The following is a 23,716-nucleotide window of genomic DNA, read 5'->3' on the forward strand; positions in this document are numbered from 1 at the left end:
TTATGTTCTTGCCTCTGAGCTAAGATCAGGTTAGAGATTATGTTTCAGATAAATGAGACATGGGTGCACTAAGAAGAGCTGAATATACTCACCGTGTAAGATACAGAACCAGTCTGTGCAGTACCTAGGCTGATAAAACCGAGGTATACTGGTAAATTTTAAGTTCATTGTCTGCCAAACCTCCCTGGCTCGGATCTGGCAAGGAGGGTTATAAAACACACCCAAACTGCTGAATGAGAACTTAGTCCTAGATTACACATGGCCAGCAATTCCATGAAAAAAAACATTTACAGACACGTTGCATCAAGTGGAAAAGTCAGTCAGCTGTACAGGACAGCAGTATCCTTAAGTAGAAAGCACTTTCCGAAAATGCCATCGCCTCACACGCGACGCTCCTGACTTCCTCCTGGGCAGTGGAGTAAACAGTGGGCAACGCGGCATTCGGCCCCAGGCACTCTGTCAGGGCGAAGCCGGCTGCGATGGACGTTGCCTCTTCCCTCCTACAATCACTAACAGCTGCTCATCATTTGTTGGACTATTACCTGAGGACTCTTGTGGCTAAATGGAAACATTTTAGCCAATAAAATGGAAACATTTTTATTATCTCTTGGGAAAGTCTACACCCTGCCAGTGGATTCTAATCCGGTGGCTGACAAGAGAAGTCTCAGATCCGTGTCCCTGATTCGGGTCCTGCGGTCGCTTGAGGGCCTGACCATAGCCGATTCCAGTTCCAGCTTACTGGACATGACAGTACAAAAACTCGCGTTGACTGCCAGGCGGCGGCCTCAAAGACGCTTTCCACAGCGCCAGGACACCCGACCCTAGGGCAGCTCCCGAGGTTGACAGGCCCCTCGCTCTTGTACTCTTAGTCCGTCCGGTTTCGGCCGCTTCCTGAAGCTCCGAGGAAAGCCGGGAACCGAGGAGAAGATTGAGGGGATCCGGTGGGGGGCGCCCCGGGACCCCAGAGCCCGCCCAGAGGCGCTTGGCCCCACCCCAGAGCAGGCACCGCCCACTTCACGTCACGCGGCGGGGGCACGTCTCTTCGGCACTGGGGGCTATGGCGCCGTCACCTGGAGGCAGTCGGCAACTAGTTCTCCCGGAAGTGACCTCACCGCCTCCTGGCGCGGCGTCCGATCCTACCGGAAGTGGTGGACGGAAGCCGGAGGGTCCTGTGGTGTGGCGGCGAGGTGACCTCGGTGTGTGAGTGGGCCGCATCGCGCGGTCTCGGGGACCCCTGGAGGGTGGGGTTGCGTTCTGGGTTGGGGGGATGAGGAGCGCCGCGGAAGGACTCGGGTTGACGGCGGCAAGTCCCGGGCTTGAGCCCAACGCTTGTCCTCTCTCCGTCTTGCAGAGGCTGCGGTGACCATGGGCCGCCAGTTTGGGCATCTGACACGGGTGCGGCATGTGATCACCTACAGCTTGTCGCCCTTCGAGCAGCGCGCCTTCCCGCACTACTTCAGCAAGGGCATCCCCAACGTTCTGCGCCGAACTCGGGCGTGCATCCTTCGCGTCGCGCCGCGTGAGTGCCCTGGCCGGGCGGAGAGGCTAGACTCCCATCCACAGAGGGTATTGCGGGTCCCCTCAGTGAGCACTCTGCAGCTCGCCATAAACACGCTTTCTCTTTCAGTAGTCCTGAATGCCGTTGAACTGGTCATGTCCTCCGCATCTTACAGATAAAGGAGTTGGGTCACAGAGAAATGACTGGCTCAAGGTCACTTGTGTGATTCCAGGGTCTCCCTCTGAGGTCACCTTTACCCACTTCTTTCCTAGCAGTGAACTGTTTTGTGTTAAAGGTGCAGCAGATTGTGATGATAGTTGCACATTTCGACTTTGCTAAAACCCACAGAAGTGTACATTTCAAAATGGTTGAATGATGAAGTTTATGCTATGTGAATTTGACCTCAGTTTTTAAAGCATTTTAAAATGTGCAACAGGGGAGCGATAGGGAAGATTTGGTCACATTTTCCTGGATAAACCCCTTTCTTTTACACAGCTTAAAAATGGGTTTGTAGCATAAGCTTTTTGATCATCTGGTTTAAGAGTGATTTCTTAAGAACTAGAGACAGGAAAGCAGAATATAAGGTGAATCAGAAAACAGGACTGGGATCCATGTGTCTTGTATGTGCTCACTGCTTCCTCTCATTTATTTTTATAGCGTTCGTAGCGTTTTATCTTGTCTACACATGGGGAACGCAGGAGTTTGAGAAATCGAAGAGGAAGAATCCAGCTGCCTATGAAAATGACAGATAAGCAGCTCATCTGGATAATGGTTCCTTGTCTCTGAAAGACCCTTCTCTGGGAGAGGAGTGTATATTGTAGTGTCTTGAAGACACAATAAACTTATGGGCTTCACTGTTGTGATTTTGTGTGTTGTGTAAGCAGAGTCCTTGGATGTGACTGCCAGTTTTCAAGTTCATAAACTCCCCTCCCCAGCATGATTGCTGAACCATTTTGGCTAGTCTGAGTTTGGGAAGGAGTGTGGCTCACCCCTTGTTCTGTAATCTACAAGACTGTAGCTGCAACTGAACAGTTGTGGGTGGCATCAACTGTAGGGAATGTTAACTCCCTGCCCACTGCTTCCATATTGACAATAAAATCTAGTAATTACTGTGTCAGGTATTTTTAGCCCTTTATGCAAATAATGTCTTTTAAACCTCACAGCTACCTTTGGTGGTTTTTTCCTTCACAAGTAGCTTTGAAGTATCACCATTACACTCATTCTGCAGATGACACAGGCAGACAGGTTAAGTAATTTGCCCCAAATTATACAACTAGTGAATGGTAGAATCTGGCACTGAAGTTTCTGTTCTTAAAGCTATGCTCTTCTACATGATAGCTATCAAAGGAAGAGATGAGGTGACTCCTTTGCCTCTAGAACTGAGGTCAGCAAACTGGCTACGTTTGTACCAGGTTGCTGAAAGTGCTTTTTAGCCATGTATGACCCATAAAACCTAAAGTATTTACTCTGACCCTTTATGGAAAATGTTCACCCCTGTCTTAGAGCCTTTGAATTATCTTTCTAGTGGAAAAATTACCCTTTTCCCTTCACCTAGGAGATGGTGGGGGTAGGTGTTGGCAGTTTATGCTTCTGGTTCCCTACTCCATTTCTAGAAACTTCCTCTCTTCTAAGGAGCTGTCCTGGTCCAGAGCAGCAGTTCCACAGGGTAGGTCAGCTTCTGGCTCAGGCTGTGTCTTTCCTTCTTATTCTATTATTCCTGCCTTTCATGAACCAAAACTACCTCAAAAATCTATAAGGTATCAGGAGATTGCATTGATTGTGAGCCAGGATAAGGAGGTACAGCTGAGACTAATAGACCTGGGGCCCATATCCTTTTAACTTGCTTCCCTAATGTGTGGTAAAGGCAAGAAACCCTCATTCTTGAGCTATGAACTGCTTACCCATAAAATAGGTATATTAAGACAAAGCCACAGGGCTGAAGTAACTGAAATGTAAGAGTCTGGTGAGGTAGCGCAGGCCTGACAGAAGTGTGTGATGAAAACCAGCCTCACCAAACTAATTTTCCTGTTTGGCTTCTTGTCCAAGTTTATTCCCAGGGCTCACTGCCTGATATGCAACATATTTGGGTCATAGTCTCCTTTGAGAATCTGATGAAAGCTGTGAACTTAAGGTGTAAATACACCCATTCTTAATCTTGCATAGTCTGAACAGGTTCATGGGCCAGGGAGGATCGACTACTTCCTTGACAGGCCATTGATCTCTGTTTCTTTTTTCCCTCCAGTTTTAGCCCCAAGCTTCCTAGGTGGCATGGCCACCCTTGTCCCATCTTTGCTTCATTTTAGACTTCTATTTCTGGTTCTTTTGAGTGCTTTGGAGATTCCAGCCCCAAATCAAACAACCCTTTCTTAGCCTAGACTAGGTTCTGAGCCTTTTGGTCTGAAATCTTTTATCCCAGTAGTGCTCTACTGAGAAGACTGTCCTAGAAGTCTTTCCATGCACTCAGCTTCTACTTCCAGATAAAATTGTTAAGCACTGCTTTAAGCCTGTCCCTCACTAAAGGACCTCCCTCCCTGTGTTTGGTGACTCAGAGTTCTGTGTAGTAGGGTCCTGGAGGGTGGGGGTAGTGGTAGTAGTGAGTGGTGTGGAGTATGAATTACAGCTCAGTACACCTGTACATGACTGGGATCTGGGATCATTTTATGGACTATTCTATCTGTAGAAATTCATAAAGAAACTGAAAATGGGTGGTCTCTTAAGAGGGACCACTGTTGTGGGCCTCTATAGAGGATCCACTTGGAACCACCAGCCCAGGTGTGGCTCCTTCACCTGCTGCTGGGGCACAATCACTTTTTCATTTAGCTCTCCTTTTCCCCAGCAATGCTCCTGCTCCCAGAAAGGCATTTATCTCTGGTCTGCATAATGCTGTGAAGGGGACACTTCCATCAGCCAACACGTTGCCAGAGATGCAGGCCCAGAAGTCAATGCCAGTTCTAGCCAGCAACTGAGCAAATATACTCTATTTGTTGAAGTTTTACCCGGAAAAGTTTTTCCATTTCAGTCTTTCATTTTTCATTAGGCATGTCCTACTTAGGGACAGCAAAAAATTTCCAATTACTGTCAAGCCCTTCATGATCTTCCCTCCACCTGGAATGTGTTTCAAACAGCTGTTCATGTAGCTACCCGTTCGGTCTCACATTTCATCCTAGGCACTTAACTTCAGAAACAGAAAATCCCTCGGAGTTGTATTCAGAGTTACCAAGCTGTAAGCTATCAACCGTGTGTGTCTCTTTCTTCTTGTAAATTAATCATTTGAAAACCCACATGTCAGTGCCTGGGAGGCCTCACAGAGGTGCTCCCATCCATCTCATTGACACAAGAGACTAAAGCCCAAAGAGGGGCAGGGCTGGCTTCTGGTCAGCTAACCTATGTAGGTCCCTGGCTTCTGCTTTCCAGCCAAGCAATTCTTCTTCTTATGGCTGCTTAGACCTTTCTGCTGGAGAAAGGAACATGCACTCTTATGTTGATTCATTCAGCAAAATACTTGATTGTACAGAGCCCCTGCACTTTTAAAATGTTTATGTTTTAATTTCAGGAATAGGCCTTCACAGCTACTCAAGGGATGTGGGATGGCCATGCCCACATCTGGACAATTCTGTCACTTCAGCTGAATGCTGTCTGGATGCCACTTTGCTTTTAATAAAGTTTGACTTTAAATAAAACAACTACCGGGTTAGTGTAGACACATATTGAAATACTCTCCCTCACAGTGATTCCTCCATGGGCAGTAACTAATGGATCTTTTCTTTTGGGAGGAGGGATAGCATACAAGATAGAGGCTTGGGCCACAAAGGCTTCTGCAGTGTTGTCACACCCATGATGATGAATAGCCAGTCCTTTATTCCCCCTACAAAGAGGGGCCCCAAAGCCCCAGGCCTTTCCCTTGGCTGTGGTATTGGCTTTGTAAGTTACAGGCTACTTTGATTTTGCCTTAAGTACAGGATGGCAGAAATGGAGGACTGGGAGAAAGCGTCCATCTTGGGAATAAGCCCTTTCCACATCCCACTTGGCACATCACTGTAGGCTTGTTAAGGGGAGGTTGGCCCTCAGCCCACAGACCCAACTGGCTCTAGGCTATCACGTTGTTCAGGCTTTTGCTTATTTCATCAGATTTCTGTTCTTACCCAATGTTCACTAGGTCACCTCACAGCCTCTTCTCCATCCCACAGAAGTTCCTAGTTAAGCCCCTACTTGAGGTCATTCTGTATCGAAGCTCAGAAGTAAAGGGAAGGAACAGCTAATTAGTCTCAAACTTGCAGGATTGGTTGGGTGAGTTTGGCATAGGTCTGCTTCTCCATGCTCCTTAAGTGCAAGCGATGGTGTCTGTCTCCAGGCCTGGCCTGGTCCTGAAAGGACTGGGAACAGGCAGATGGATGATCTGTGGTCCTACCCTACCCAACCCCAGCCCTGAGGTCTACCACACTCCCTTTTACTTCCTTGGCAAGAGGATTGGTGACTGTCCTGTAGTACCTTCAGCTGTGCCACATCTCCACCACTTTTTCTTGGGGAACAGGCACACCTGCCATATCCAACCTGTGAAGATGAGAAGGGATTAGGGAAGAGGTATCAGCCAAATGTTCAGGGAGACACAAGGCAGAAAATAAAAATCTTGTTGCCTTTCTTGGCTTTTTCTTCCAGATCAAAGGAAGATCTGAAGTCCTATATATCTCCTTTTTCACAGAATTCAAATTCACACCTTTCTCTACAAACTTATTAAAATATCTGTCACTTAATGAGTACCCATAATTACTCATGGTTTAGGGACTTGCAGTGGTTCCTACTTAAGGTGACAGATGTTTTGGGCTTTGGAGAGTTCTCAGCCCTATGCCTGCTTCCCTGAAGTTGATGGATGTGCTCTGTAAAAGGCTCAGTCATGTACTGGCAGGAAAGCTAGTAATTCAAGGTTTGCAATATCTGTCACCACTGTCAAGCTTTCACTGACTTAGAAGGCCCTGCTATTTCCTCAAATTTTAAAGAAGGAAACAAAGTCAACCAATACTTATTTGCCCATGATTGAAACATGTCAGTCCTGATTGCCCTTCTCCTGGGAGATAGCAGGTAGGTCGGACTTTGAATTTTCTGCTGCTGGGTTTCCATTTTCTAGACAAACGATGTGGAACAAATAATTAGGGAGACAGTTAATCTATACAAACAAGGATCTGGGGCACTGTAGGCAAGTCTGGCTGAAGCATCCTCCCACATACATCTTTCCACAGAAGGGAGATAAGGGCCATATCCAATTGCCGGTAACAAGACATCAGTGCTTCTTTCCTAAATAAGCTGAAAGGACTCAGCACTGTTTCTAAAGAACTCATTAGGAGAATTCTATTTTGATTAGTGATTTCACTGAGCTATTTTGGAATGAAAATGTGGCTAGGTGCCTGGTCTCCCTCAATGGCTTCACGTGGCTTTTCAAAGGGGAGGAGGTAGTGCTGACTTTTGGTAAAATGGGTGAAAAAGTCCGAGCCAGCAACACAATCAAAGTCCAGATGAGGGATCAGTAAATACGTGCCTGAGAGGCAGGCCTTGAACACATTCCTCTCTGGTAGACATTAACTTATTAAACTGACCTTGACTGCAAATATAAACTTTGCCCCCATCTTACCTGGCAACCAAAAAAGAGGTGGGTCTGTCTATAAAAAGAAGTGGGTACTGTGCCCAGCCCTTCAGGCTTCTGGATCCTATCAAGATGTGGCACCTCAAACTCTTTGCAGTACTCATGATCTGCCTGTTGCTGTTAGCCCAGGTAAGGGCAGGATATGTATGTGGGTGTGTGGGGATGGTAGGGGTGGAGGGGGAACTGTAGGCAGAACTTGAGAGCCAGACTCAGTCCTGAGGAATGGACCCCTCTGCTCTGAGTCTACAGCATCTGGGGGTGAGGGTGGGTGGGGTGATGATCATTATTCTAAGATAAATAGTAAGGTTTCAACTCTTCTACACCTGAGGTGGCTATGTCTTCGCCCTACAGGTAGATGGCTCTCCAATACCACAACAGAGTTCAGCAAAGAGAAGGCCGAGGAGAATGACCCCATTTTGGAGAGCGGTTTCCCTCAGGCCCATTGGAGCCTCCTGTCGGGATGATTCTGAATGTATCACAAGGCTATGCAGGTACTCCACAAACCTGTGAGCAGGGCTGGCTGGACCCAAGAGGCCTGGGAAGCTGGACAGAGGAGAGATCAGCACATACAGACCTAATAATGAAACTGGGGTGGAGGACTGCCTGGGCTAACGATAGGGGCTCCATGGAGGACAGTCCCTCAAAAGTTAAGAGCCAAGAAGAGCTCCAAACAGGTACCCTGATAGAGTGATACCTTTCCTTTTTTTGCTCTACTCTGAGACTGGATATCAAGCACAGGAAGGAAATGCAGCAGAGGTGGCTCTGGGGACTGCTAGACCTTTGTCTTAAAAATCACCTTTCTTTTCCCTTAGAAAAAGACGCTGCTCCCTAAGTGTGGCCCAGGAATGATGTACACACCAGGGGAAAAAGAGGACAGCACTTACCTACAACAATGCTCCGTTCTATGGAATATTGATTAACTGCATTTGGCTGGAGACACTTAAGTAAAGCAATCTTGTTTTTAAATGTTTGAAGACAGATATACGCTTTAAATTGGACTCCGTTTCTTCTTATAATGTTGATATGTAGATAAGCATAACTAAACTTGTTAACTTAAAAGAGTTTATTTTTCTATGGATACTATTAAATGTCTCAAACTGAAATTTTGGCAGCCTGGAATTCACACTTTTGAGGGGAAGGATTCATTTTGTATACTACAGAAAACCCAGCATTGCCTAATGATAATGTGTTAACAACTTAATCTGGAAACTGCAGTGAGAGTTAACATTTCTTCAGGTAATAAAAACACAATGGCAGGTTAAAGGCAAAAGTTTAGTAATAGCTAGTGATTAACCTGGAGAAGGCAATGGCACCCCACTCCAGTACTCTTGCCTGGAAAACCCCATGGACGGAGGAGCCTGGAAGGCTGCAGTCCATAGGGTCGCTGATGGTCGGACGCGACTGAGTGGCTTCACTTTCACTTTCATGCACTGGAGAAGGAAATGGCAACCCACTCCAGTGTTCTTGCCTGGAGAATCCCAGGGATGGGGAAGCCTGGTGGGCTGCTGTCTATGGGGTCGGACAGAGTCAGACAAGACTGAAGTGACTTAGCAGCAGCAGTGATTAACCTCAGCAAGTTCATAAACCATGGCCCTGGATCTTAACCCTTCATTGCATGTAAAGAACATATCAGTGAGGTGCAAAGACAGGCAATATTGGTTTGTCTATGAACAGAGAGAACCAGAAGAAAAACCTAGTTAAATGAAACAAAGCCCAAGCCACCAAGAATAACAAGAAGGATGTGTATGAGATTTCTCTTGGAGCAGGGAGAATTATGATCTATGCAGAGGGACCCATGGCCAGCCAGTTCAGATTTTTTTTTTTTTTTTGCTGTCCTGTGGGTTTATTGTGGTCTGTTTTTACATCATTGTGTGTGTTAGTTGCTCAGCCGTGTCTGACTCTTTGTGACCCCATGGACTGTAGCCCACCACGCTCCTTTGTCCATGGGATTCTCCAGGCAAGAGTACTGGAGTGGGTTGCCATTTCCTTCTCCACAGAATTGCTGTAATCAGAAATTAAGACCTGGACTGGTGGGACCAGACTTTAAAAGAAGAAGATTAGCACAGAACCCTAATATACAAAACAGAAAGTACACAGAAAGGGCAAAGTAAAAGTTGAAAAAGTATAGACAGCACAGTGTTTATAAACTTTAATACAGAAAATCTATTTGATATTTATTAAACTTAGTTTCTCCAGCTATGGTTTGGCATTATACAAAGCATCTTAATGACACAGTAGAGTTAAAAAGATCTTTACAAATTGAAATGTGATACCCTTGTCTCCAAATATTTTAATTGCCATAAATTTGTTTAAAAATACACATTAAACGCATGTTTGACACTCTAAACTTTCTATAATCTCAATACCACAAAATACATATAATATACTATACAGATGTGGAAAAATCTAGTTAGTATATAATACTTTGCTCACCATTAACAGCTTTATTACGTGAAATGCACATACTGACTTAGAAATCCTAGCTTTTGAGCCCCAAAGTACCTCTGAAATTTTAATGTATTGCAACAAATAAAAATCACAGTATATAATTGAAATTTTGGTTGAAAATGTCAGATGCCTAAATATTTTGGATAAAAGAAATGTAAAACAAAGATTTGGATCATGTATAAAACAAAGGCATCCTATCAGACACTAACAGTACCTTTCTGCAGAATCAACAAGGCTTTTATCAGTGGCATTACCTCCCCTCCAAAACCCTCCCCAAATATCAAACCATTATTCACCAAATAATTTTAATTAAAAAAAAAAAAAAAGGATTTTCAATAAATATATAAGTATTTATGTCCTCCATATACAAAATTTCTTAAAACCATTCAAAACGGAGGCTGGATAGAAATTTTCATAACTGTGCTTACCAACCCCACATCTGGTCCTCAAAGGTGATGCCTTTTTAGACACTGCCACCTGCGCCAGCTCTGTTGCTGAGCCCTGCCCATTCCCACCCCACCTCGACCCCAGTACTGTTGAATGCTCATGTCAATGATCTGCCAGGTGTGTGCATGAAGTTGTAAAATGGGGACACTTCTTGAACAGCAACAATAAACTCAACAGTATGGATAATTATGGCATTGATCTGAAAGCCAGCATTTCCAAATAGATTTTTTCCAGACAGGAACATAGCAGGTAGAAAATTCCAGTGGTAAAAAGCTGTAAAGAAACCCCATGTAAGAGGTCAAAACAGAGTATTTCTAGAATTTCTGGGTGGGAGCTTTTCCCCCATGCTCTAAATTAGAGCACCTTTTGGCTGTTTCTTTTTAAGAATGGGAATTTATGCTTAGCTGAGGAATGGTGGGCAAGGAGAGGTCAAAGGCTGACATTCCCCAAAGTCAACTTCATTATATGACGATTACTTGGGTTGCTATTTTCCGTTGCTTAAAGATTGGTTTAGACTTAACTCTAATGCCTTATTCTGTGACCAAATGCCATCAAAAAGAAAAAAAGAAGATATTCTTTCCATTCGCTTTTTGGGAGACTGTAAGTTCTTTTTAATTAACCATATGGTTTGAGTGAACAGAATCTGCATTTGCTTTACCAACTATTAATAACTTACTTCCTATCACTTGTTGGCTTAGTTATAGGGTCTAGGGGTCTAAAATGAATTTCTCTATTAGTGAATATGTGAAAGAAATGCTCACAAACATGAACAATTTGGCCTCTTGTCACTATATATTCTAAGTCATTCAATACTTATCTCTTCTATTTATATTACTGAATAGCAACCTTAGATGTGCAATATTATTATTGGAAAAAATTCTGCCTCTCCAACACATAGATACATGAAATTGAAATGAAATCTGTGTTCCACATAATTAGGGAATGAGTTATAGGAATCTAGATGGATTTGAAATGTTTTGCTTTGCAATCTACTTAGGATTAAAAAACAATCTTCACAATCTGCCTAAAACATCCTTCCCAGTAGATGTTCCTGGGATCCAGAGGCAAACTTCTATAATTCAAAATACATAATGAGGCCCTTTTGTTCAATTAGCAACTGGAAAATTAAAATCCTTCCCACCCTGTATGAGCCCTATAATACTACGGAAGGGCTCAAATATATTTTAAAAGTTAATTTACTACAAATCATAGTAATTAAGCTTTAACAATCTAAAAGGAATACACATTGCACCCTTGAACATTAATATTCAAGGTGTCAACAAGAAAGTGTCTTAGATCAATAAATAATGTGGAAATAGTTGCACTAAGCTAAAATACTAAACACACACATTTCTGACAAACTAATTTCATGTTTTCATACATACATACATATATATAAAGTGTGTATGTGTATATAATTTTAAAATCCAAAGTTGCATACCCTCACACTTAGAAGAGTGCACAGCGTACCTCTCCTCTACACAACTAGGCATCACTGACTGGAGCAACTACAGACTGCTCTGAAACTCCACAGAGTGCTGCTGGCCTCCAGAGCCAGAACGTTCATTTACAACAGGTGTGTTTTGCAGGCTCTTGCTTCACAACACAAGCTTATTCAATAAGGTAATTTCTCAAAGTCATTGTCATTAAATACAAAAATGATGCTGTCTGATCTAGCTGATTAGACCTTTCTTTAATGAAAAGAAACAAACAACGATTAAAAAACAACAAACAACAGCAAACCCAATAAAGCCACAAGTGTGTTGTTCAAAGTGCAACCCAGACATCTGTGCATCCATCAGTGCAAGAGCCCCTCAGAGCACAGGCATGTGTGGGCATGTGCACACATTACTCTAGACAGCTTTTACATTGGAGAATTAAACTAGTGATGGTCAACCTTCTCTACTCTGCAGCAACTACAGTTGTGGATTTATCTGAAGTATTCATTGCTTATAAAATCAGTTAACTACTTGCCCAGAAAAAGGTGGCACTGAGGCAAGAAATGGGCTAAATGCTTCCCGGTCAGGCTGGGCCTAGGCTGGACTGTGGAAACTTGAATCACCTGGAGGGGAGTGTTCCCCACAGCCCAGCCTAGGCTGGGCAATATTATATACCATGTGACAACTTCCTCCACTGTAATCTGTTCGCTGGTTGCCAGTGGTGTGGCTGCTGCCTCCTGGCATACAAGTGTGGTCTTAAGAGCAGAACACAGAACAATTTTTAAAATAGTTGCTATTTTTATAATTAACTATATTAAATACAAGTCTTAGGCTAAGTAAGTTTTAGCTACTTGTCAAAATCAGTTTTAAGTATTTAGAGAACACTGAAGACACCTATTGAGGAAGGAGGAATGGTCGTCTGTAAAGGAGTCCAAAGTATGTGCTGAAACAGATGCAGACAGACAGAACTTCTGAGGAGATGGACACAGAGGAGAGGGAGGGGTGTTTCCACAGACTTTTACACTGAAAATTCAACTGTTTAGAAAAGGAGTTTGATCCATCGCCCATTACCACCTAGTGGGAAAAATCCTCCACAATTAAAAGCTTGAAAAACTTATTTCCCAAGAATTAACACAGTTTTAGAGACAGAATATTTTAGCACAGCACCATAAAACATGCAGGAAATTCTGCTTTAACAAATTATCAGTGTGAAATGTTCCTGCTATCTTTCAGGACTCACAAGAGACTAGAACACACTGGAACTCAGAAGTGCCCCACTGGCTGCTGTTGCTGAAAGCCTAAAAGCTTTAAGGTTACTTTTTCCATTTCCAAGATATCACAGAAAATTAAGGAATCAGAGTCAGAGAAATTAGAGAAGAACAGGGCAAACATTTACTTTGATTAACTGTGGCAAATTTCTTACTGAATAACCACCATGGATCATAGAGAAGCTGTCTTCTTAAGGAAAACTGTTTCTAAAACACACTAAGATAAAATTAGCAAGATATCAGAGGCAATTTTCTCCAAGGGAAAACTGTTAAATTCAACATCAATTGAGGATCTGAATCTTCAGTGATATGCAAAAAAACCCAACTTGAGGTACAAAACCATTAAGAAGCTCGAGATGAGGCCACAGGACAAGAAAAGTTAACTAGCTTCATAAGTGTAGATTCAGACACAGAGGGGCCACTACACCACTGGGCTTAGAGATTTTCTATCCCTTCTTTCTCATTTCAAACCTTAGCGATCATCTATAAATAACAGGGCAATCCTTTTTTCTGATTGAATGGATTCATTTTTGGAATTGGGAGGACAAACTATTTTTTGAAGCAGCATTACCCAATAGGTTAGACTAAGTCATGTACCAAAGCATTAGCTTTTCTGAAAGAATTAATCTTTATGTGAGCCTAAAGGACAACTGAAAAGGAAAGAGAATTTAACATTATTACTACAGAAGACCAACCATATGGGTGATCTGCTCCTAGTGTAAAACTTCATCTGTAAACAATCCATAGAGTCTTCATTTAAAGGTAAGATTTAAGGCACACCAGACATGATAGGGGCACTAAAACAAAAGACAGAAGGTATATTTCTCACCTTTAACTCCTATCTGCACCTTATAAGGGAAAGGTACTTTGATATACAACTCTTAACAGAGCTGGCTTATTAAGCTCTACTCCTGCTCCCCTCCCCTTCCCAAGAGAGCTCACATTGAAACAAGTTAGGTACTTTTCTAGTGCGAATTTTCTGATCCCATCAGAAACATACATCATTGATGAAGGCTTTCAAAATACAAAGGTAGTAAACATAAGATAGGTTTAAAAGGTGAAATTCATCATCTCTATATCAGGCATTAGAACCCTAAGTTGTATAGCAAAAAGCACACACACCAAAGCTCCAGGCCATTTTACATCAGTCACTGCATGCTCCTACTGGAGCATCACAGTCTAGTGTGGGAAAATAATTTTTTAATTAAAATTCTGAAGAGAGATTTTACCCTACAAACATCATCAATGAGAGAGATATAGGCAGCAATCCTCAGGAGTTGGATCATCCTTTGTTCAACAGTAACTTATTCTGTTTCAGTTAAGTGTCAAATTATTAGTAGTAACAACAACAACCAAACATATGGTTTAATAAAATCCATAAGGTTCAAGATTGTCCTTTTATGAAACCCTTCACACGATATGCTTCTCCTAGAAAGTTTGCCTGCCCTCTTTTGTAATGCATTAAATGCAAGTTACAGTCACCTTGTGATTGCTATAGTGTTATTAACACATGTTCACAGTTCTTGAAATAATGCATACCAAATCAGAAACATTTCACTTTACATTCACGTAGACTGCCATCTTCTCATATCTAAGTGATTTTCCATGTGTAGAAGAATATCCTTAATATTGTACTAAGTATAAATTCTGCAATAATAAAATTGTACTTAAGATCTGAAGTAATATCAGGTAGTAGGTGTAGAAAGAACATGTCCATATTCTAGATAAACCAACTCTTACTCTTAGAAGAGTTACCACAAAAAGACATTACTTTTAGGTAACAAAGCTCCCAAAGTATATAAATAAAGTCTACATTACATTTACATAAAATATTCAACAGAGTAAATTTATAGGCAGAAATAACTAAGTTTTAAACTAGCCCCAATCTGGGAACTTAAAAAAATTAAAATAAATAGAATTTCAACAAATTAGTAATGAACTGCAACTGAAATTTCAATCTTATTATAGATCATTGAAACCAACTATCAACATGCTGCAGATTTAAAAGTATTTAAATAATTTTCTTATTGGGAATATTGAAGGGTCAAATGACATGACTTTGGGTTATTAAAAAAAAATGCAGGAACCAGGGAAGAGAAAACCATTCCTCATTCTTAGTGTCAACTAGGTGGTGTGTTATGGCAGTTTTCCTTCGTGACATGACACAGTGTTGTGGAGAAAATCAGAGGCAATGAGATTGTGTTCAGTTCAGGATATCAACTTGGCATCCTGGCGAAGCCAGTGCAGTCCCTGCCGGGTGTAACGAACTAGGTCTGTCATGATGCTTGCATTAAAGATGAGAGGGCCCATTACTTTATCCAGTTCAGCAAAGAATTCTAGAAAACCAAAAACACTCATTAAATGATGCACACTCTTTTCAATCAGTGCTTTAAAGTTTTTAGTCTAGACTGTAAAAAACTATTCATATAAATGATAGTAAAAAACATTTCCTCCTGCACTAAAATGGTAACTGTTCATGCTTTAGAACAAATCATCCCATAGTCAATCAAGTTATATTTTCCTTAAGTCACAAAACATTTTATAAAGACTATATGGTCAGGAATTAAGAGTTATACATATAAACAAAATGTCACCGATGGAAATTGCTACTACAAAGCAAACATGATTAAAATGGAGACCTAATTATACAAGGTATTGACACTATACTATTACTCAAAACATTCTCTGTGAACAGTTTTTGTATAAGAAGCAAGTGGTATGAAAATGCAGGATGTTGTTATCTGCAAGTTTCCCCCATAAGAGCCCCTGTGAAGTTAGATACTTACAGTAGCCTGTGTCCAATCTTTCTGCTGTCATCATGTCATGCAACTTTAATGAACTGAATCTCATGTTTTAAACAGTAGTTTAAAAACGTAAGAGATAGAAATGACATGATTCTTTCTATGTGAACAAAATCAGACAGATGTGTATGTAAGGCAGCGGGTAGAGAGGAGGAAAGAATGACAGTATCCTAACATTTGATCCCAACACCATTCTGGGAGAAAACAGAGGGATGTAGGACTCAGTGAGGACAGTTTTTATATGTACAATGATAATAAAGACCTTAGTATACATATATAAGATAAGAAGTAATCAAACAGTTGAGGAGAAAAAGATTTCCTTTCTAGAACTCCAGCTAATAAATTCCTGATGAATTTTCTATTTCCTAATGGAGTAACACATGTAGGTGATAATCATTAATGGATGCTAAAAGCCTTAGTTAAATAGTTTAACATTTTAAAGTTTACATCAAACTGAATCAGGCAAACACCAGATGAATGGTCAAATACTACTAAGACTAAAATAGGAATAACCATTATATAACTCATAGTATCGGAGAAGGCAATGGCACTCCACTCCAGTACTCTTGCCTGGAAAATCCCATGGACGGAGGAGCCTGGTAGGTTACAGTCCATGGGGTCGCTGAGAGTTGGACATGACTCAGTGACTTCACTTTCACTTTTCACTTTCATGCACTGGAAAAGGAAATGGCAACCCACTCCAGTGTTCTTGCCTGGAGAATCCCAGGGATGGTGGAGCCTGGTGGGCTGCCGTCTATGGGGTCGCACAGTCAGAAACAACTGAAGCGACTTAGCAGCAGCAACTTATAGTATGATTTAATAGGAAATATAGAGTTCAGTTCAATTCAGTTCAGTTGCTCAGTTGTGTCCGACTCTTTGTGACCCCATGAATTGCAGCACGCCAGGCTTTCCTGTCCATCACCAACTCCTGGAATTCACCCAAACTCGTGTCCATTGAGTCGGTGATGCCATCCAGCCATTTCATCCTCTGTCGTCCCCTTCTCCTCCTGCCACCAATCCCTCCCAGCATCAGAGTCTTTTCCAATGAGTCAGCTCTTCGCATGAGGTGGCCAAAGTACTGGAGTTTCAGCTTTAGCATCATTCCTTCCAAAGAACACCCAGGACTGATCTCCTTTAGAATGGACTGGTTGGACCCCCTTGCAGTCCAAGGGACTCTCGAAAGAGTCTTCTCCAACACCACAGTTCAAAAGCATCAATTCTTCGGCGCTCAGCCTTCTTCACAGTCCAACTTTCACATCCATACATGACCACTGGAGAAACCATAGCCTTGACTAGATGGACCTTTGTTGGCAAAGTAATGTCTCTGCTTTTGAATATGCTATCTAGGTTGGTCATAACTTTCCTTCCAAGGAGTAAGCGTCTTTTAATTTCATGGCTGCCATCACCATCTGCAGTGATTTTGCAGCCCAGAAGAATAAAGTCTGACACTGTTTCTACTGTTTCCCCATCTATTTCCCATGAAGTGATGGGACCGGATGCCATGGTCTTCATTTTCTGAATGTTGAGCTTTAAGCCAACTTTTTCACTCTCCACTTTCACTTTCATCAAGAGGCTCTTCAGTTCCTCTTCACTTTCTGTCATAAGGGTGGTGTCATCTGCATATCTGAGGTTATTGATATTTCTCCTGGCAATCTTGATTCCAGCTTGTGCCTCTTCCAGCCCAGTGTTTCTCATGATGTACTCTGCATATAAGTTAAATAAGCAGGTTGACAATATATAGCCTTGATGTACTCCTTTTTCTATTTGGAACCAGTCTGTTGTTCCATGTCCAGTTCTAACTGGTTTCTCAAGAGGCAGCTCAGGTGGTCTGGTATTCCCATCTCTTTGAGAATTTTCCATAGTTTATTGTGATCCACACAGTCAAAGGCTTTGGCATAGTCAATAAAGCAGAAATAGAGGTTTTTCTGGAACTCTCTTGCTTTTTCCGTGATCCAGCAGATGTTGGCAATTTGATTTCTGGTTCCTCTGCCTTTTCTAAAACCAGCTTGAACATCTGGAAGTTCACGGTTCATGTATTGCTAAAGCCTGGCTTGGAGAATTTTGAGCATTACTTTACTAGCGTGTGAGATGAGTGTAACTGTGTGGTAGTTTGAGCATTCTCTGGCATTTCCTTTCTTTGGGATTGGAATGAAAACTGACCTTGTCCAGTCCTGTGGCCACTGCTGAGTTTTCCAAATTTGCTAGCATATTGAGTGCAGCACTTTCACAGCATCATCTTCCAGGATTTGAAATAGCTCAACTGGAATTCCATCACCTCCACTAGCTTTGTTCGTAGTGATGCTTTCTAAGGCCCACTTTCTTCAGATTCCAGGATGTCTGGCTCTAGGTGAGTGATCAGACCATCGTGATTATCTGGGTCGTGAAGATCTTTTTTGTACAGTTCTTCTGTGTATTCTTGCCACCTCTTCTTAATATCTTCGGCTTCTGTTAGGTCCATACCACTTCTGTCCTTTATCGAGCCCATCTTTGCATGAAATGTTCCCTTGGTATCTCTAATTTTCTTGAAGAGATCTCTAGTCTTTCCCATTCTGTTGTTTTCCTCTATGTCTTTGCATTGGTCGCTGAGGAAGGCTTTCTTATCTCTCCTTGCTATTCTTTGGAACTCTGCATTCAAATGCTTATATCTTTCCTTTTCTCCTTTGCTTTTCACTTCTCTTCTTTTCACAGCTATTTGTAAGGCCTCCCCAGACAGCCAATTTGCTTTTTTGCATTTCTTTTCCAGGGGGATGGTCTTGATACCTGTCTCCTGTACATTGTTACGAACCACCCCACCATCCATAGTTCATCAGGCACTCTATCTATCAGATCTAGTCCCTTAAATCTATTTCTCACTTCCACTGTATAATTATAAGGAATTTGATTTAGGTCATACCTGAATGGTCTAGTAGTTTTCCCTACTTTCTTCAATTCCACCTATGAAAAGTTCTTACCTAAAATAATGAACTTGACTCTAATCAAGTGTCAAGATATAACTATCAGTATAAATGAGGGGGACAGAAGAGCAAGCTAAACAATACTATGAGGAAGTAATCAGCAAAATCCAGAATTTGACGCATTCTATGGTACAGTTTCTCCTTGATATCAATGGCATGCCCCTCCCGCCAAAGAAATAGAAGAATGGAAGATACTTAAGAAATTGATCAATGAATGTTTCGATCCTGTTTGAAATAAACCCAATTGTTTAAAGAAAAAAGGCATATTTCAAACAATAGGAAATCTACGGGGAGATTATGTCTTAGAAGACATAAAGGAGTTAGCTTTAAAATATACCAGGGTAAAGAAAAATATGATGGGGAGTGATGAGGAGGGATGGTGGGGGGAAAAGAAAACAAGATTAGCAAAATGTTATATTGCTGAAACTGAAGTTGAGTAAAAGGTACATGGGTTCTCTTCCCTTTAGTCACTGTTTGAAAATTAGCATAAAATATGTAGGCAGGCAGGCAGGCAAGTAAGAATGTAAACAACAGTGGGGGAAGGAAGAAGGAAAGGGAGGGAGGAATGGAGAGATTAAAGGAAAAATGATGCTAGAAAACTGGCATCAGGGAGAAGAATGTAATGCAGGGATAACTTAAAAATTGCATCTTGTAACCTTTCCTGAGTTGTATTGACAATACTTAAAATTTTAGAAACAAATCAGGTTTTTAAAAACACAACCTTCCTCCCACCATTACCCCTCTTTAGGGATCAGAATTTTTCATTTTCATCTGATGCTATAAGCATTATATTTAAATATACTCTGTGACTAAAGTATACTTGCTTGATTGGCTACTTAAAGTTTTCTACAAAGGAGCTGCCTGAACAGATGCTACATACACATATCTGCTCAAAAACATCTACTAAAGTGTTTATCCCGTACTTTTTCAAAGATCTTTAATACTTCCTAATTCGTAGTGTTCTTAGTTTGGGAGATAACGAGGTGCAATGACCTAACATTAAAGAATGCTAGACAGAAGGCTATTCATTTTATAGTCTCTTTTATCACCTAAGTTTCTTCCAATGTATCTTTAAAAATCCAGAATGAACATGTTTTCTTATATATTAAATATCTCATATGTGTAAGATGTCTGGATATAATCCTTTGCCCATAGCCAAATTTACCTTAACCGTCCCAGGACAGATTATACATTTTATTACTTTTATAGTATAAGCTGCAATTAAATGTGGCTGAACAAAGCCATATTTGTCTTAGACCAAAACTATTTTTTGTTTAGTCTGTGTCACCACTATAGTGCAAGGTATTTTTTTGACAAAACTTAGTACATTTACATGATTGATAAGCCATGGAGATCAGCAAACTGACTGTCATTAACTCTAGACTAGATAATAAACTAAATGTACAAAAGACACTTAATTTAACTATTCCACAAAATCTCTTTTTAACAAGTCCATCCTTCAGAGTCTCTCCAGAGACCTCCTTACCTTTTTGCTCTTTGGAAAGCTGTTCAGCTTGGTCCCAAATTTCAGTGGCATAGAGGAAGTTGGATGTAACCTGAACATAGCTGGCTGCCATGTGGTGAATCCTCTGTGGAATGGTCACTGAAGAACCACTTGCTGAAGCACTACTGGCTCCAGAAGAATAATTTCCTGAATTGCCTGGTGACAGCTTTGGAGAAACAGGGGAAGGCATCCCAACAGCTTTGCTACACACAGAGAAACAGGAAGTTTATTCATATAGAAAATGATGAATGTGAGGAAATTAATGTACGACTGGCTCTTCCTACATGAAAGCTTTTAAAATGTGAAGGTTCTTTTAAACTAAAAGGGAAATGTACTTCCAAAGAAGTACAGCTTCTTTTAAATAAATACTTAGCTCACTAAAGTGTTTATTGTGAGTTATTATTTTATCAAGACTCTTTGGTTTAACCAATGGCAACAGTACAAAAGATGGGAAAGAAGTGAGGAAGTCATATACTTGGATAAGAGCTGTTCCAAGACTTAGAAACTAGATCATCTCACTCTCAGCTCAACACACTTTCCACCTATCTGGGCATATAATTAGGTACTTCCCAATTGTTTTATAGAAAGCTGAGTTGATTAACAACACGAGATTTCATGGTATTTTTCATCCTTTCTGTGGGTGAGTAGGATGGAGGTGATGTGGGAATGGAGGACAAACCATAATCATGCCACTGTTATTAAATTTTGGCAGTGTCCAGACATGAACAAAGATAAGTGCAAGGTGATAAAACTCCAACTAGCCACAGAACTCAAGCTGAGAAAGGTTGAGGAGTTGTAAAAAAAAAAAAAAAAACTCAAGACTTCTTCTCTAATCTTTCTAAGAGCATGTTCAAGATATTTTCAACTTAAAAAAAAATGATAACAGTAAAGAATCCGCCTGTAACGTGGGAAACCTGGGTTCGATCCCTGGGTTGGGAAGATCCCCTGGAGAAGGGAATGGCTACCCACTTCAGTATTCTGACCTGGAGAACTCTATGGACAGAGGAGCCTGGCAAGCTATAGTCCATGGGGTCACAAAGAATTGGACATGACTGAGCGACTTTGACTTTCACAAAAAATACCTTTTTTGGAAAGTGGCCAAACCCATTCCACTTTCGCATAAAAATAAACTTGTCACATAAAATTTTACAGAATAAAATTTACCTACCTTCCCAAGCCTGGTGATGGTGCTTGAGAGTTATTGTAAGAATTCTGAGGAGAAAAGAGAATGTACTTAATAATTTAAAAAAAACAAACAAAAAAGTAATTTATGAAGTAATATTTATTTATGATGTAATAAATATATTCAAAAGCATTGGGCCAGTACTGATCTTAAGAAACCAAAATATGTGTGTGTGTGTGTGTATAAATATGCAACAGAAGGAAGTTATTTAGATAAGAGCTGGGGTGTTCTGGAAGACTGAAAAGTGAGAGACAAAGAATGAGTAACATTCAGATGGATAAAGAAGAGGGGAGAAGGCATAGAGCAAGGCAAGTCATCCTATGTACAAAGACTGCAGACAAGAGAGTGTATATGACCCAGACAATTTACCTGGAGTAAACTTCAGAAAAGAAAGAAGGAGAGTGAGAGAGAGATTGATCTTGAGGGCCTTGTAGGTCAGGATAAGAATCTTTCACTTGACCCTGCAGGCAATGCTAAGCTATTAAAGCATTCCAAGTCATTATCAGGGCTGAATTTTAGGAAGACTTATGTAGGGCTATCACAAAAAAACATTAGGTTTTGTGACAAAAATAGATTATATACATTGAAAGATTACTAACAGCTACTGTATATAGCTACATAGGTTCCACAATCAGATATGTGTTCATTTTAAACCTCAAACTATTTGAAAGTTCCCAAATAGTAGTTCTTCCTCTCCTCTGACAGGAAAAGAATGAGGGTACTTCTGAGGTGGGAATAGGAGACTTTACAAATTTTGTGTCCTGGGAAACAGATACTCTTACTGTGTACTTACCTTCAGATGCTCTGTCAGTGTCTTTGAATACTTCAGAGCAGTTTCTTTCTTCAGTTTGAAGAGCCTCAGGTACAGCAAAGACTGGCATCGCAGGCTAGCCAATGGAAAAGGACAGCTTATTTACCAGGACAACAGACTCTGGCCGCATCTCATAGAAAAGCTTCACATTGCACCAGAGTACACAAGTGACTCATGTGAGCAGACCATGGCATAAGGTCAATGACACTAACTCTTAGGCAAAACCAAAAGGTGTGATCTTATTAAGGTACACAACCTAGGGAGGGAAAGGAAGAGGAAGAGACCTAGGACTAGTCTCCTATTTGGAGAAGGCAATGGCAACCCACTTCAGTACTCTTGCCTGGAAAATCCCATGGACGGAGGAGCCTGATAGGCTGCAGTCCATGAGGAGGAGCCTAGTAGGCTGCAGTCCATGGGGTCTCGAAGAGTTGGACACGACTAAGCGACTTCACTTTCATGCATTGGAGAAGGAAATGGCAACCCACTCCAGTGTTCTTGCCTGGAGAATCCCAGGGATGGGGGAGCCTGGTGGGCTGCCATCTATGGGGCTGCAGAGAGTCAGACACGACTGAAGTGACTTAGCAGCCTCCTATTTGTTGACATTCAAAAATCAAAACCTCACCCCCAGGACACCAACGTGTCATTTATAACATAGGGACTAAAAAATCATTGTGGGGGAATTTCCTGGCAGTCCAGTGGTTAGGATTCAGTGCTTCATCTTTCTCTGTTGTGGTCCGGGTTTAATCCCTGGTCAGGAAACTAAGATCCTATATACACCGTATGGCACAGCCACCCCTCCCCTCAACACCCCCGCCCCCCTGCCACAAAAAAAACTTCAGAGCATAATTTCTGCATCAAACTAAAAATAATCTAAAACAACAAAACTAGGAACTCACTTGTAAATATTACAACTCTGAAGTAACATATGTAAAACCAACATGGCTTACAAAGGCCCTGCACGGTCATCACTGCCTACCTCTCCAATCACTTTCACTTACTTCTTTCTTCTGGGTCTTTTAGTTTCCTGACACAAGGTTTCCAGTTTCTTTTCACTATCCAGCCCTTGTAAATGTTTCCTCTACCTAAGGACTAAGTATCCCTATAGTTTACCTTTACAGTTATATAAACTTTTCCTTCAAAGTACTTAATTCACGTACTTGTGTGGTTATTTGATTAATTTCTGTCTCTTCACACTATACCCTAGACTCCATGACAAATAGGACTGTGCCAGTTTTTTCCTACAGTTGCTCTCCCAGTTGTTAAACCCAGTACTAGGTAAAGTAAATAACCATGATAAATAAACTCTCTCTCTGGGGATAAGCAAACAAGTCATTTCTTTATTCTGAGCAAGTTAGATGTTTGCTACCTGAGGTAAGGAATGCGTGCGTGCAAAGTCGCTTCAGTCATGTCTAACTCTTTGCAACCCTATAGACTATAGCCCGCGAGATTCCTCTGTTCATGAGATTCTCCAGGCAAAAATATTGGAATGGGTTGCCATGCCCTTCTTTAGGGGATCTTCCCGACCTGGGGATTGAACCCATATCTCCTGAGACTCCTGCACTGCAGGTAGATTCTTTACTGCTGAGCTGCCAGGGAAGCCCCAAAGGTAAGGTATAAGTATATGTAAATTGAGGGAGAGGATACCAAAAGAAGAGCCTGGATTTTTTATAGTGTCCATCTTTACTGAAATACACAATAGAAGCCTCAGTGTACAAAAAAAAAAAAAAG

The 23,716-nt window shown here is 41.4% G+C and overlaps 3 protein-coding genes across 5 annotated transcripts in view; 2 read left to right on the forward strand and 1 right to left on the reverse strand.

Annotated features, from left to right (window-relative positions):
• Nucleotides 1-1,351: 1,351 nt before the first annotated feature.
• On the forward strand, nucleotides 1,352-2,619 carry UQCRQ (ubiquinol-cytochrome c reductase complex III subunit VII; the record flags this gene model as incomplete). Its single annotated transcript, NM_174805.2, is given in 2 exon segments — nucleotides 1,352-1,519; nucleotides 2,156-2,619. Coding segments are annotated over 2 exon segments (249 nt in total). The 3' UTR covers nucleotides 2,251-2,619.
• Nucleotides 2,620-7,180: 4,561 nt separating this feature from the next.
• LEAP2 (liver enriched antimicrobial peptide 2) lies at nucleotides 7,181-8,099 on the forward strand. The gene is made up of 3 exons (NM_174559.4): nucleotides 7,181-7,262; nucleotides 7,485-7,624; nucleotides 7,946-8,099. Exons 1-3 carry the CDS (start codon nucleotides 7,206-7,208, stop codon nucleotides 7,980-7,982), a joined length of 234 nt encoding a protein of 77 aa, NP_776984.1. The 5' UTR covers nucleotides 7,181-7,205; the 3' UTR covers nucleotides 7,983-8,099.
• Nucleotides 8,100-9,267: 1,168 nt separating this feature from the next.
• Nucleotides 9,268-23,716, reverse strand: part of AFF4 (ALF transcription elongation factor 4) — an 84,941-nt gene continuing 70,492 nt past the window's right edge. For 2 of the 3 annotated variants that reach the window (XM_010807254.4, XM_005209304.5), the window contains 4 exons: nucleotides 21,971-22,064; nucleotides 21,163-21,206; nucleotides 19,977-20,197; nucleotides 9,268-15,071 (listed from right to left, as the gene is read on the reverse strand). In XM_010807254.4, the coding sequence (XP_010805556.1) occupies nucleotides 14,944-15,071; nucleotides 19,977-20,197; nucleotides 21,163-21,206; nucleotides 21,971-22,064 (487 nt within the window). In that variant the 3' untranslated portion in view covers nucleotides 9,268-14,943. The remainder of the gene's footprint in view (nucleotides 15,072-19,976; nucleotides 20,198-21,162; nucleotides 21,207-21,970; nucleotides 22,065-23,716) is intronic. The other variant, NM_001191129.1, reaches the window with a different exon arrangement.

The sequence above is a fragment of the Bos taurus genome, chromosome 7 (genome assembly GCF_002263795.3).
Source record: "Bos taurus isolate L1 Dominette 01449 registration number 42190680 breed Hereford chromosome 7, ARS-UCD2.0, whole genome shotgun sequence".
Lineage (NCBI taxonomy): Eukaryota > Metazoa > Chordata > Mammalia > Artiodactyla > Bovidae > Bos > Bos taurus.

Bases quoted from the DNA above. Each gene is read 5' to 3' on its own strand.
- LEAP2 (NM_174559.4), top strand. From the start codon at position 7,206: ATGTGGCACCTCAAACTCTTTGCAGTACTCATGATCTGCCTGTTGCTG. The intron at 7,263-7,484 runs GTAAGGGCAGGA...TTCGCCCTACAG, and splicing joins GCCTGTTGCTGTTAGCCCAG to GTAGATGGCTCTCCAATACC. The intron at 7,625-7,945 runs GTACTCCACAAA...CTTTTCCCTTAG, and splicing joins TGTATCACAAGGCTATGCAG to AAAAAGACGCTGCTCCCTAA.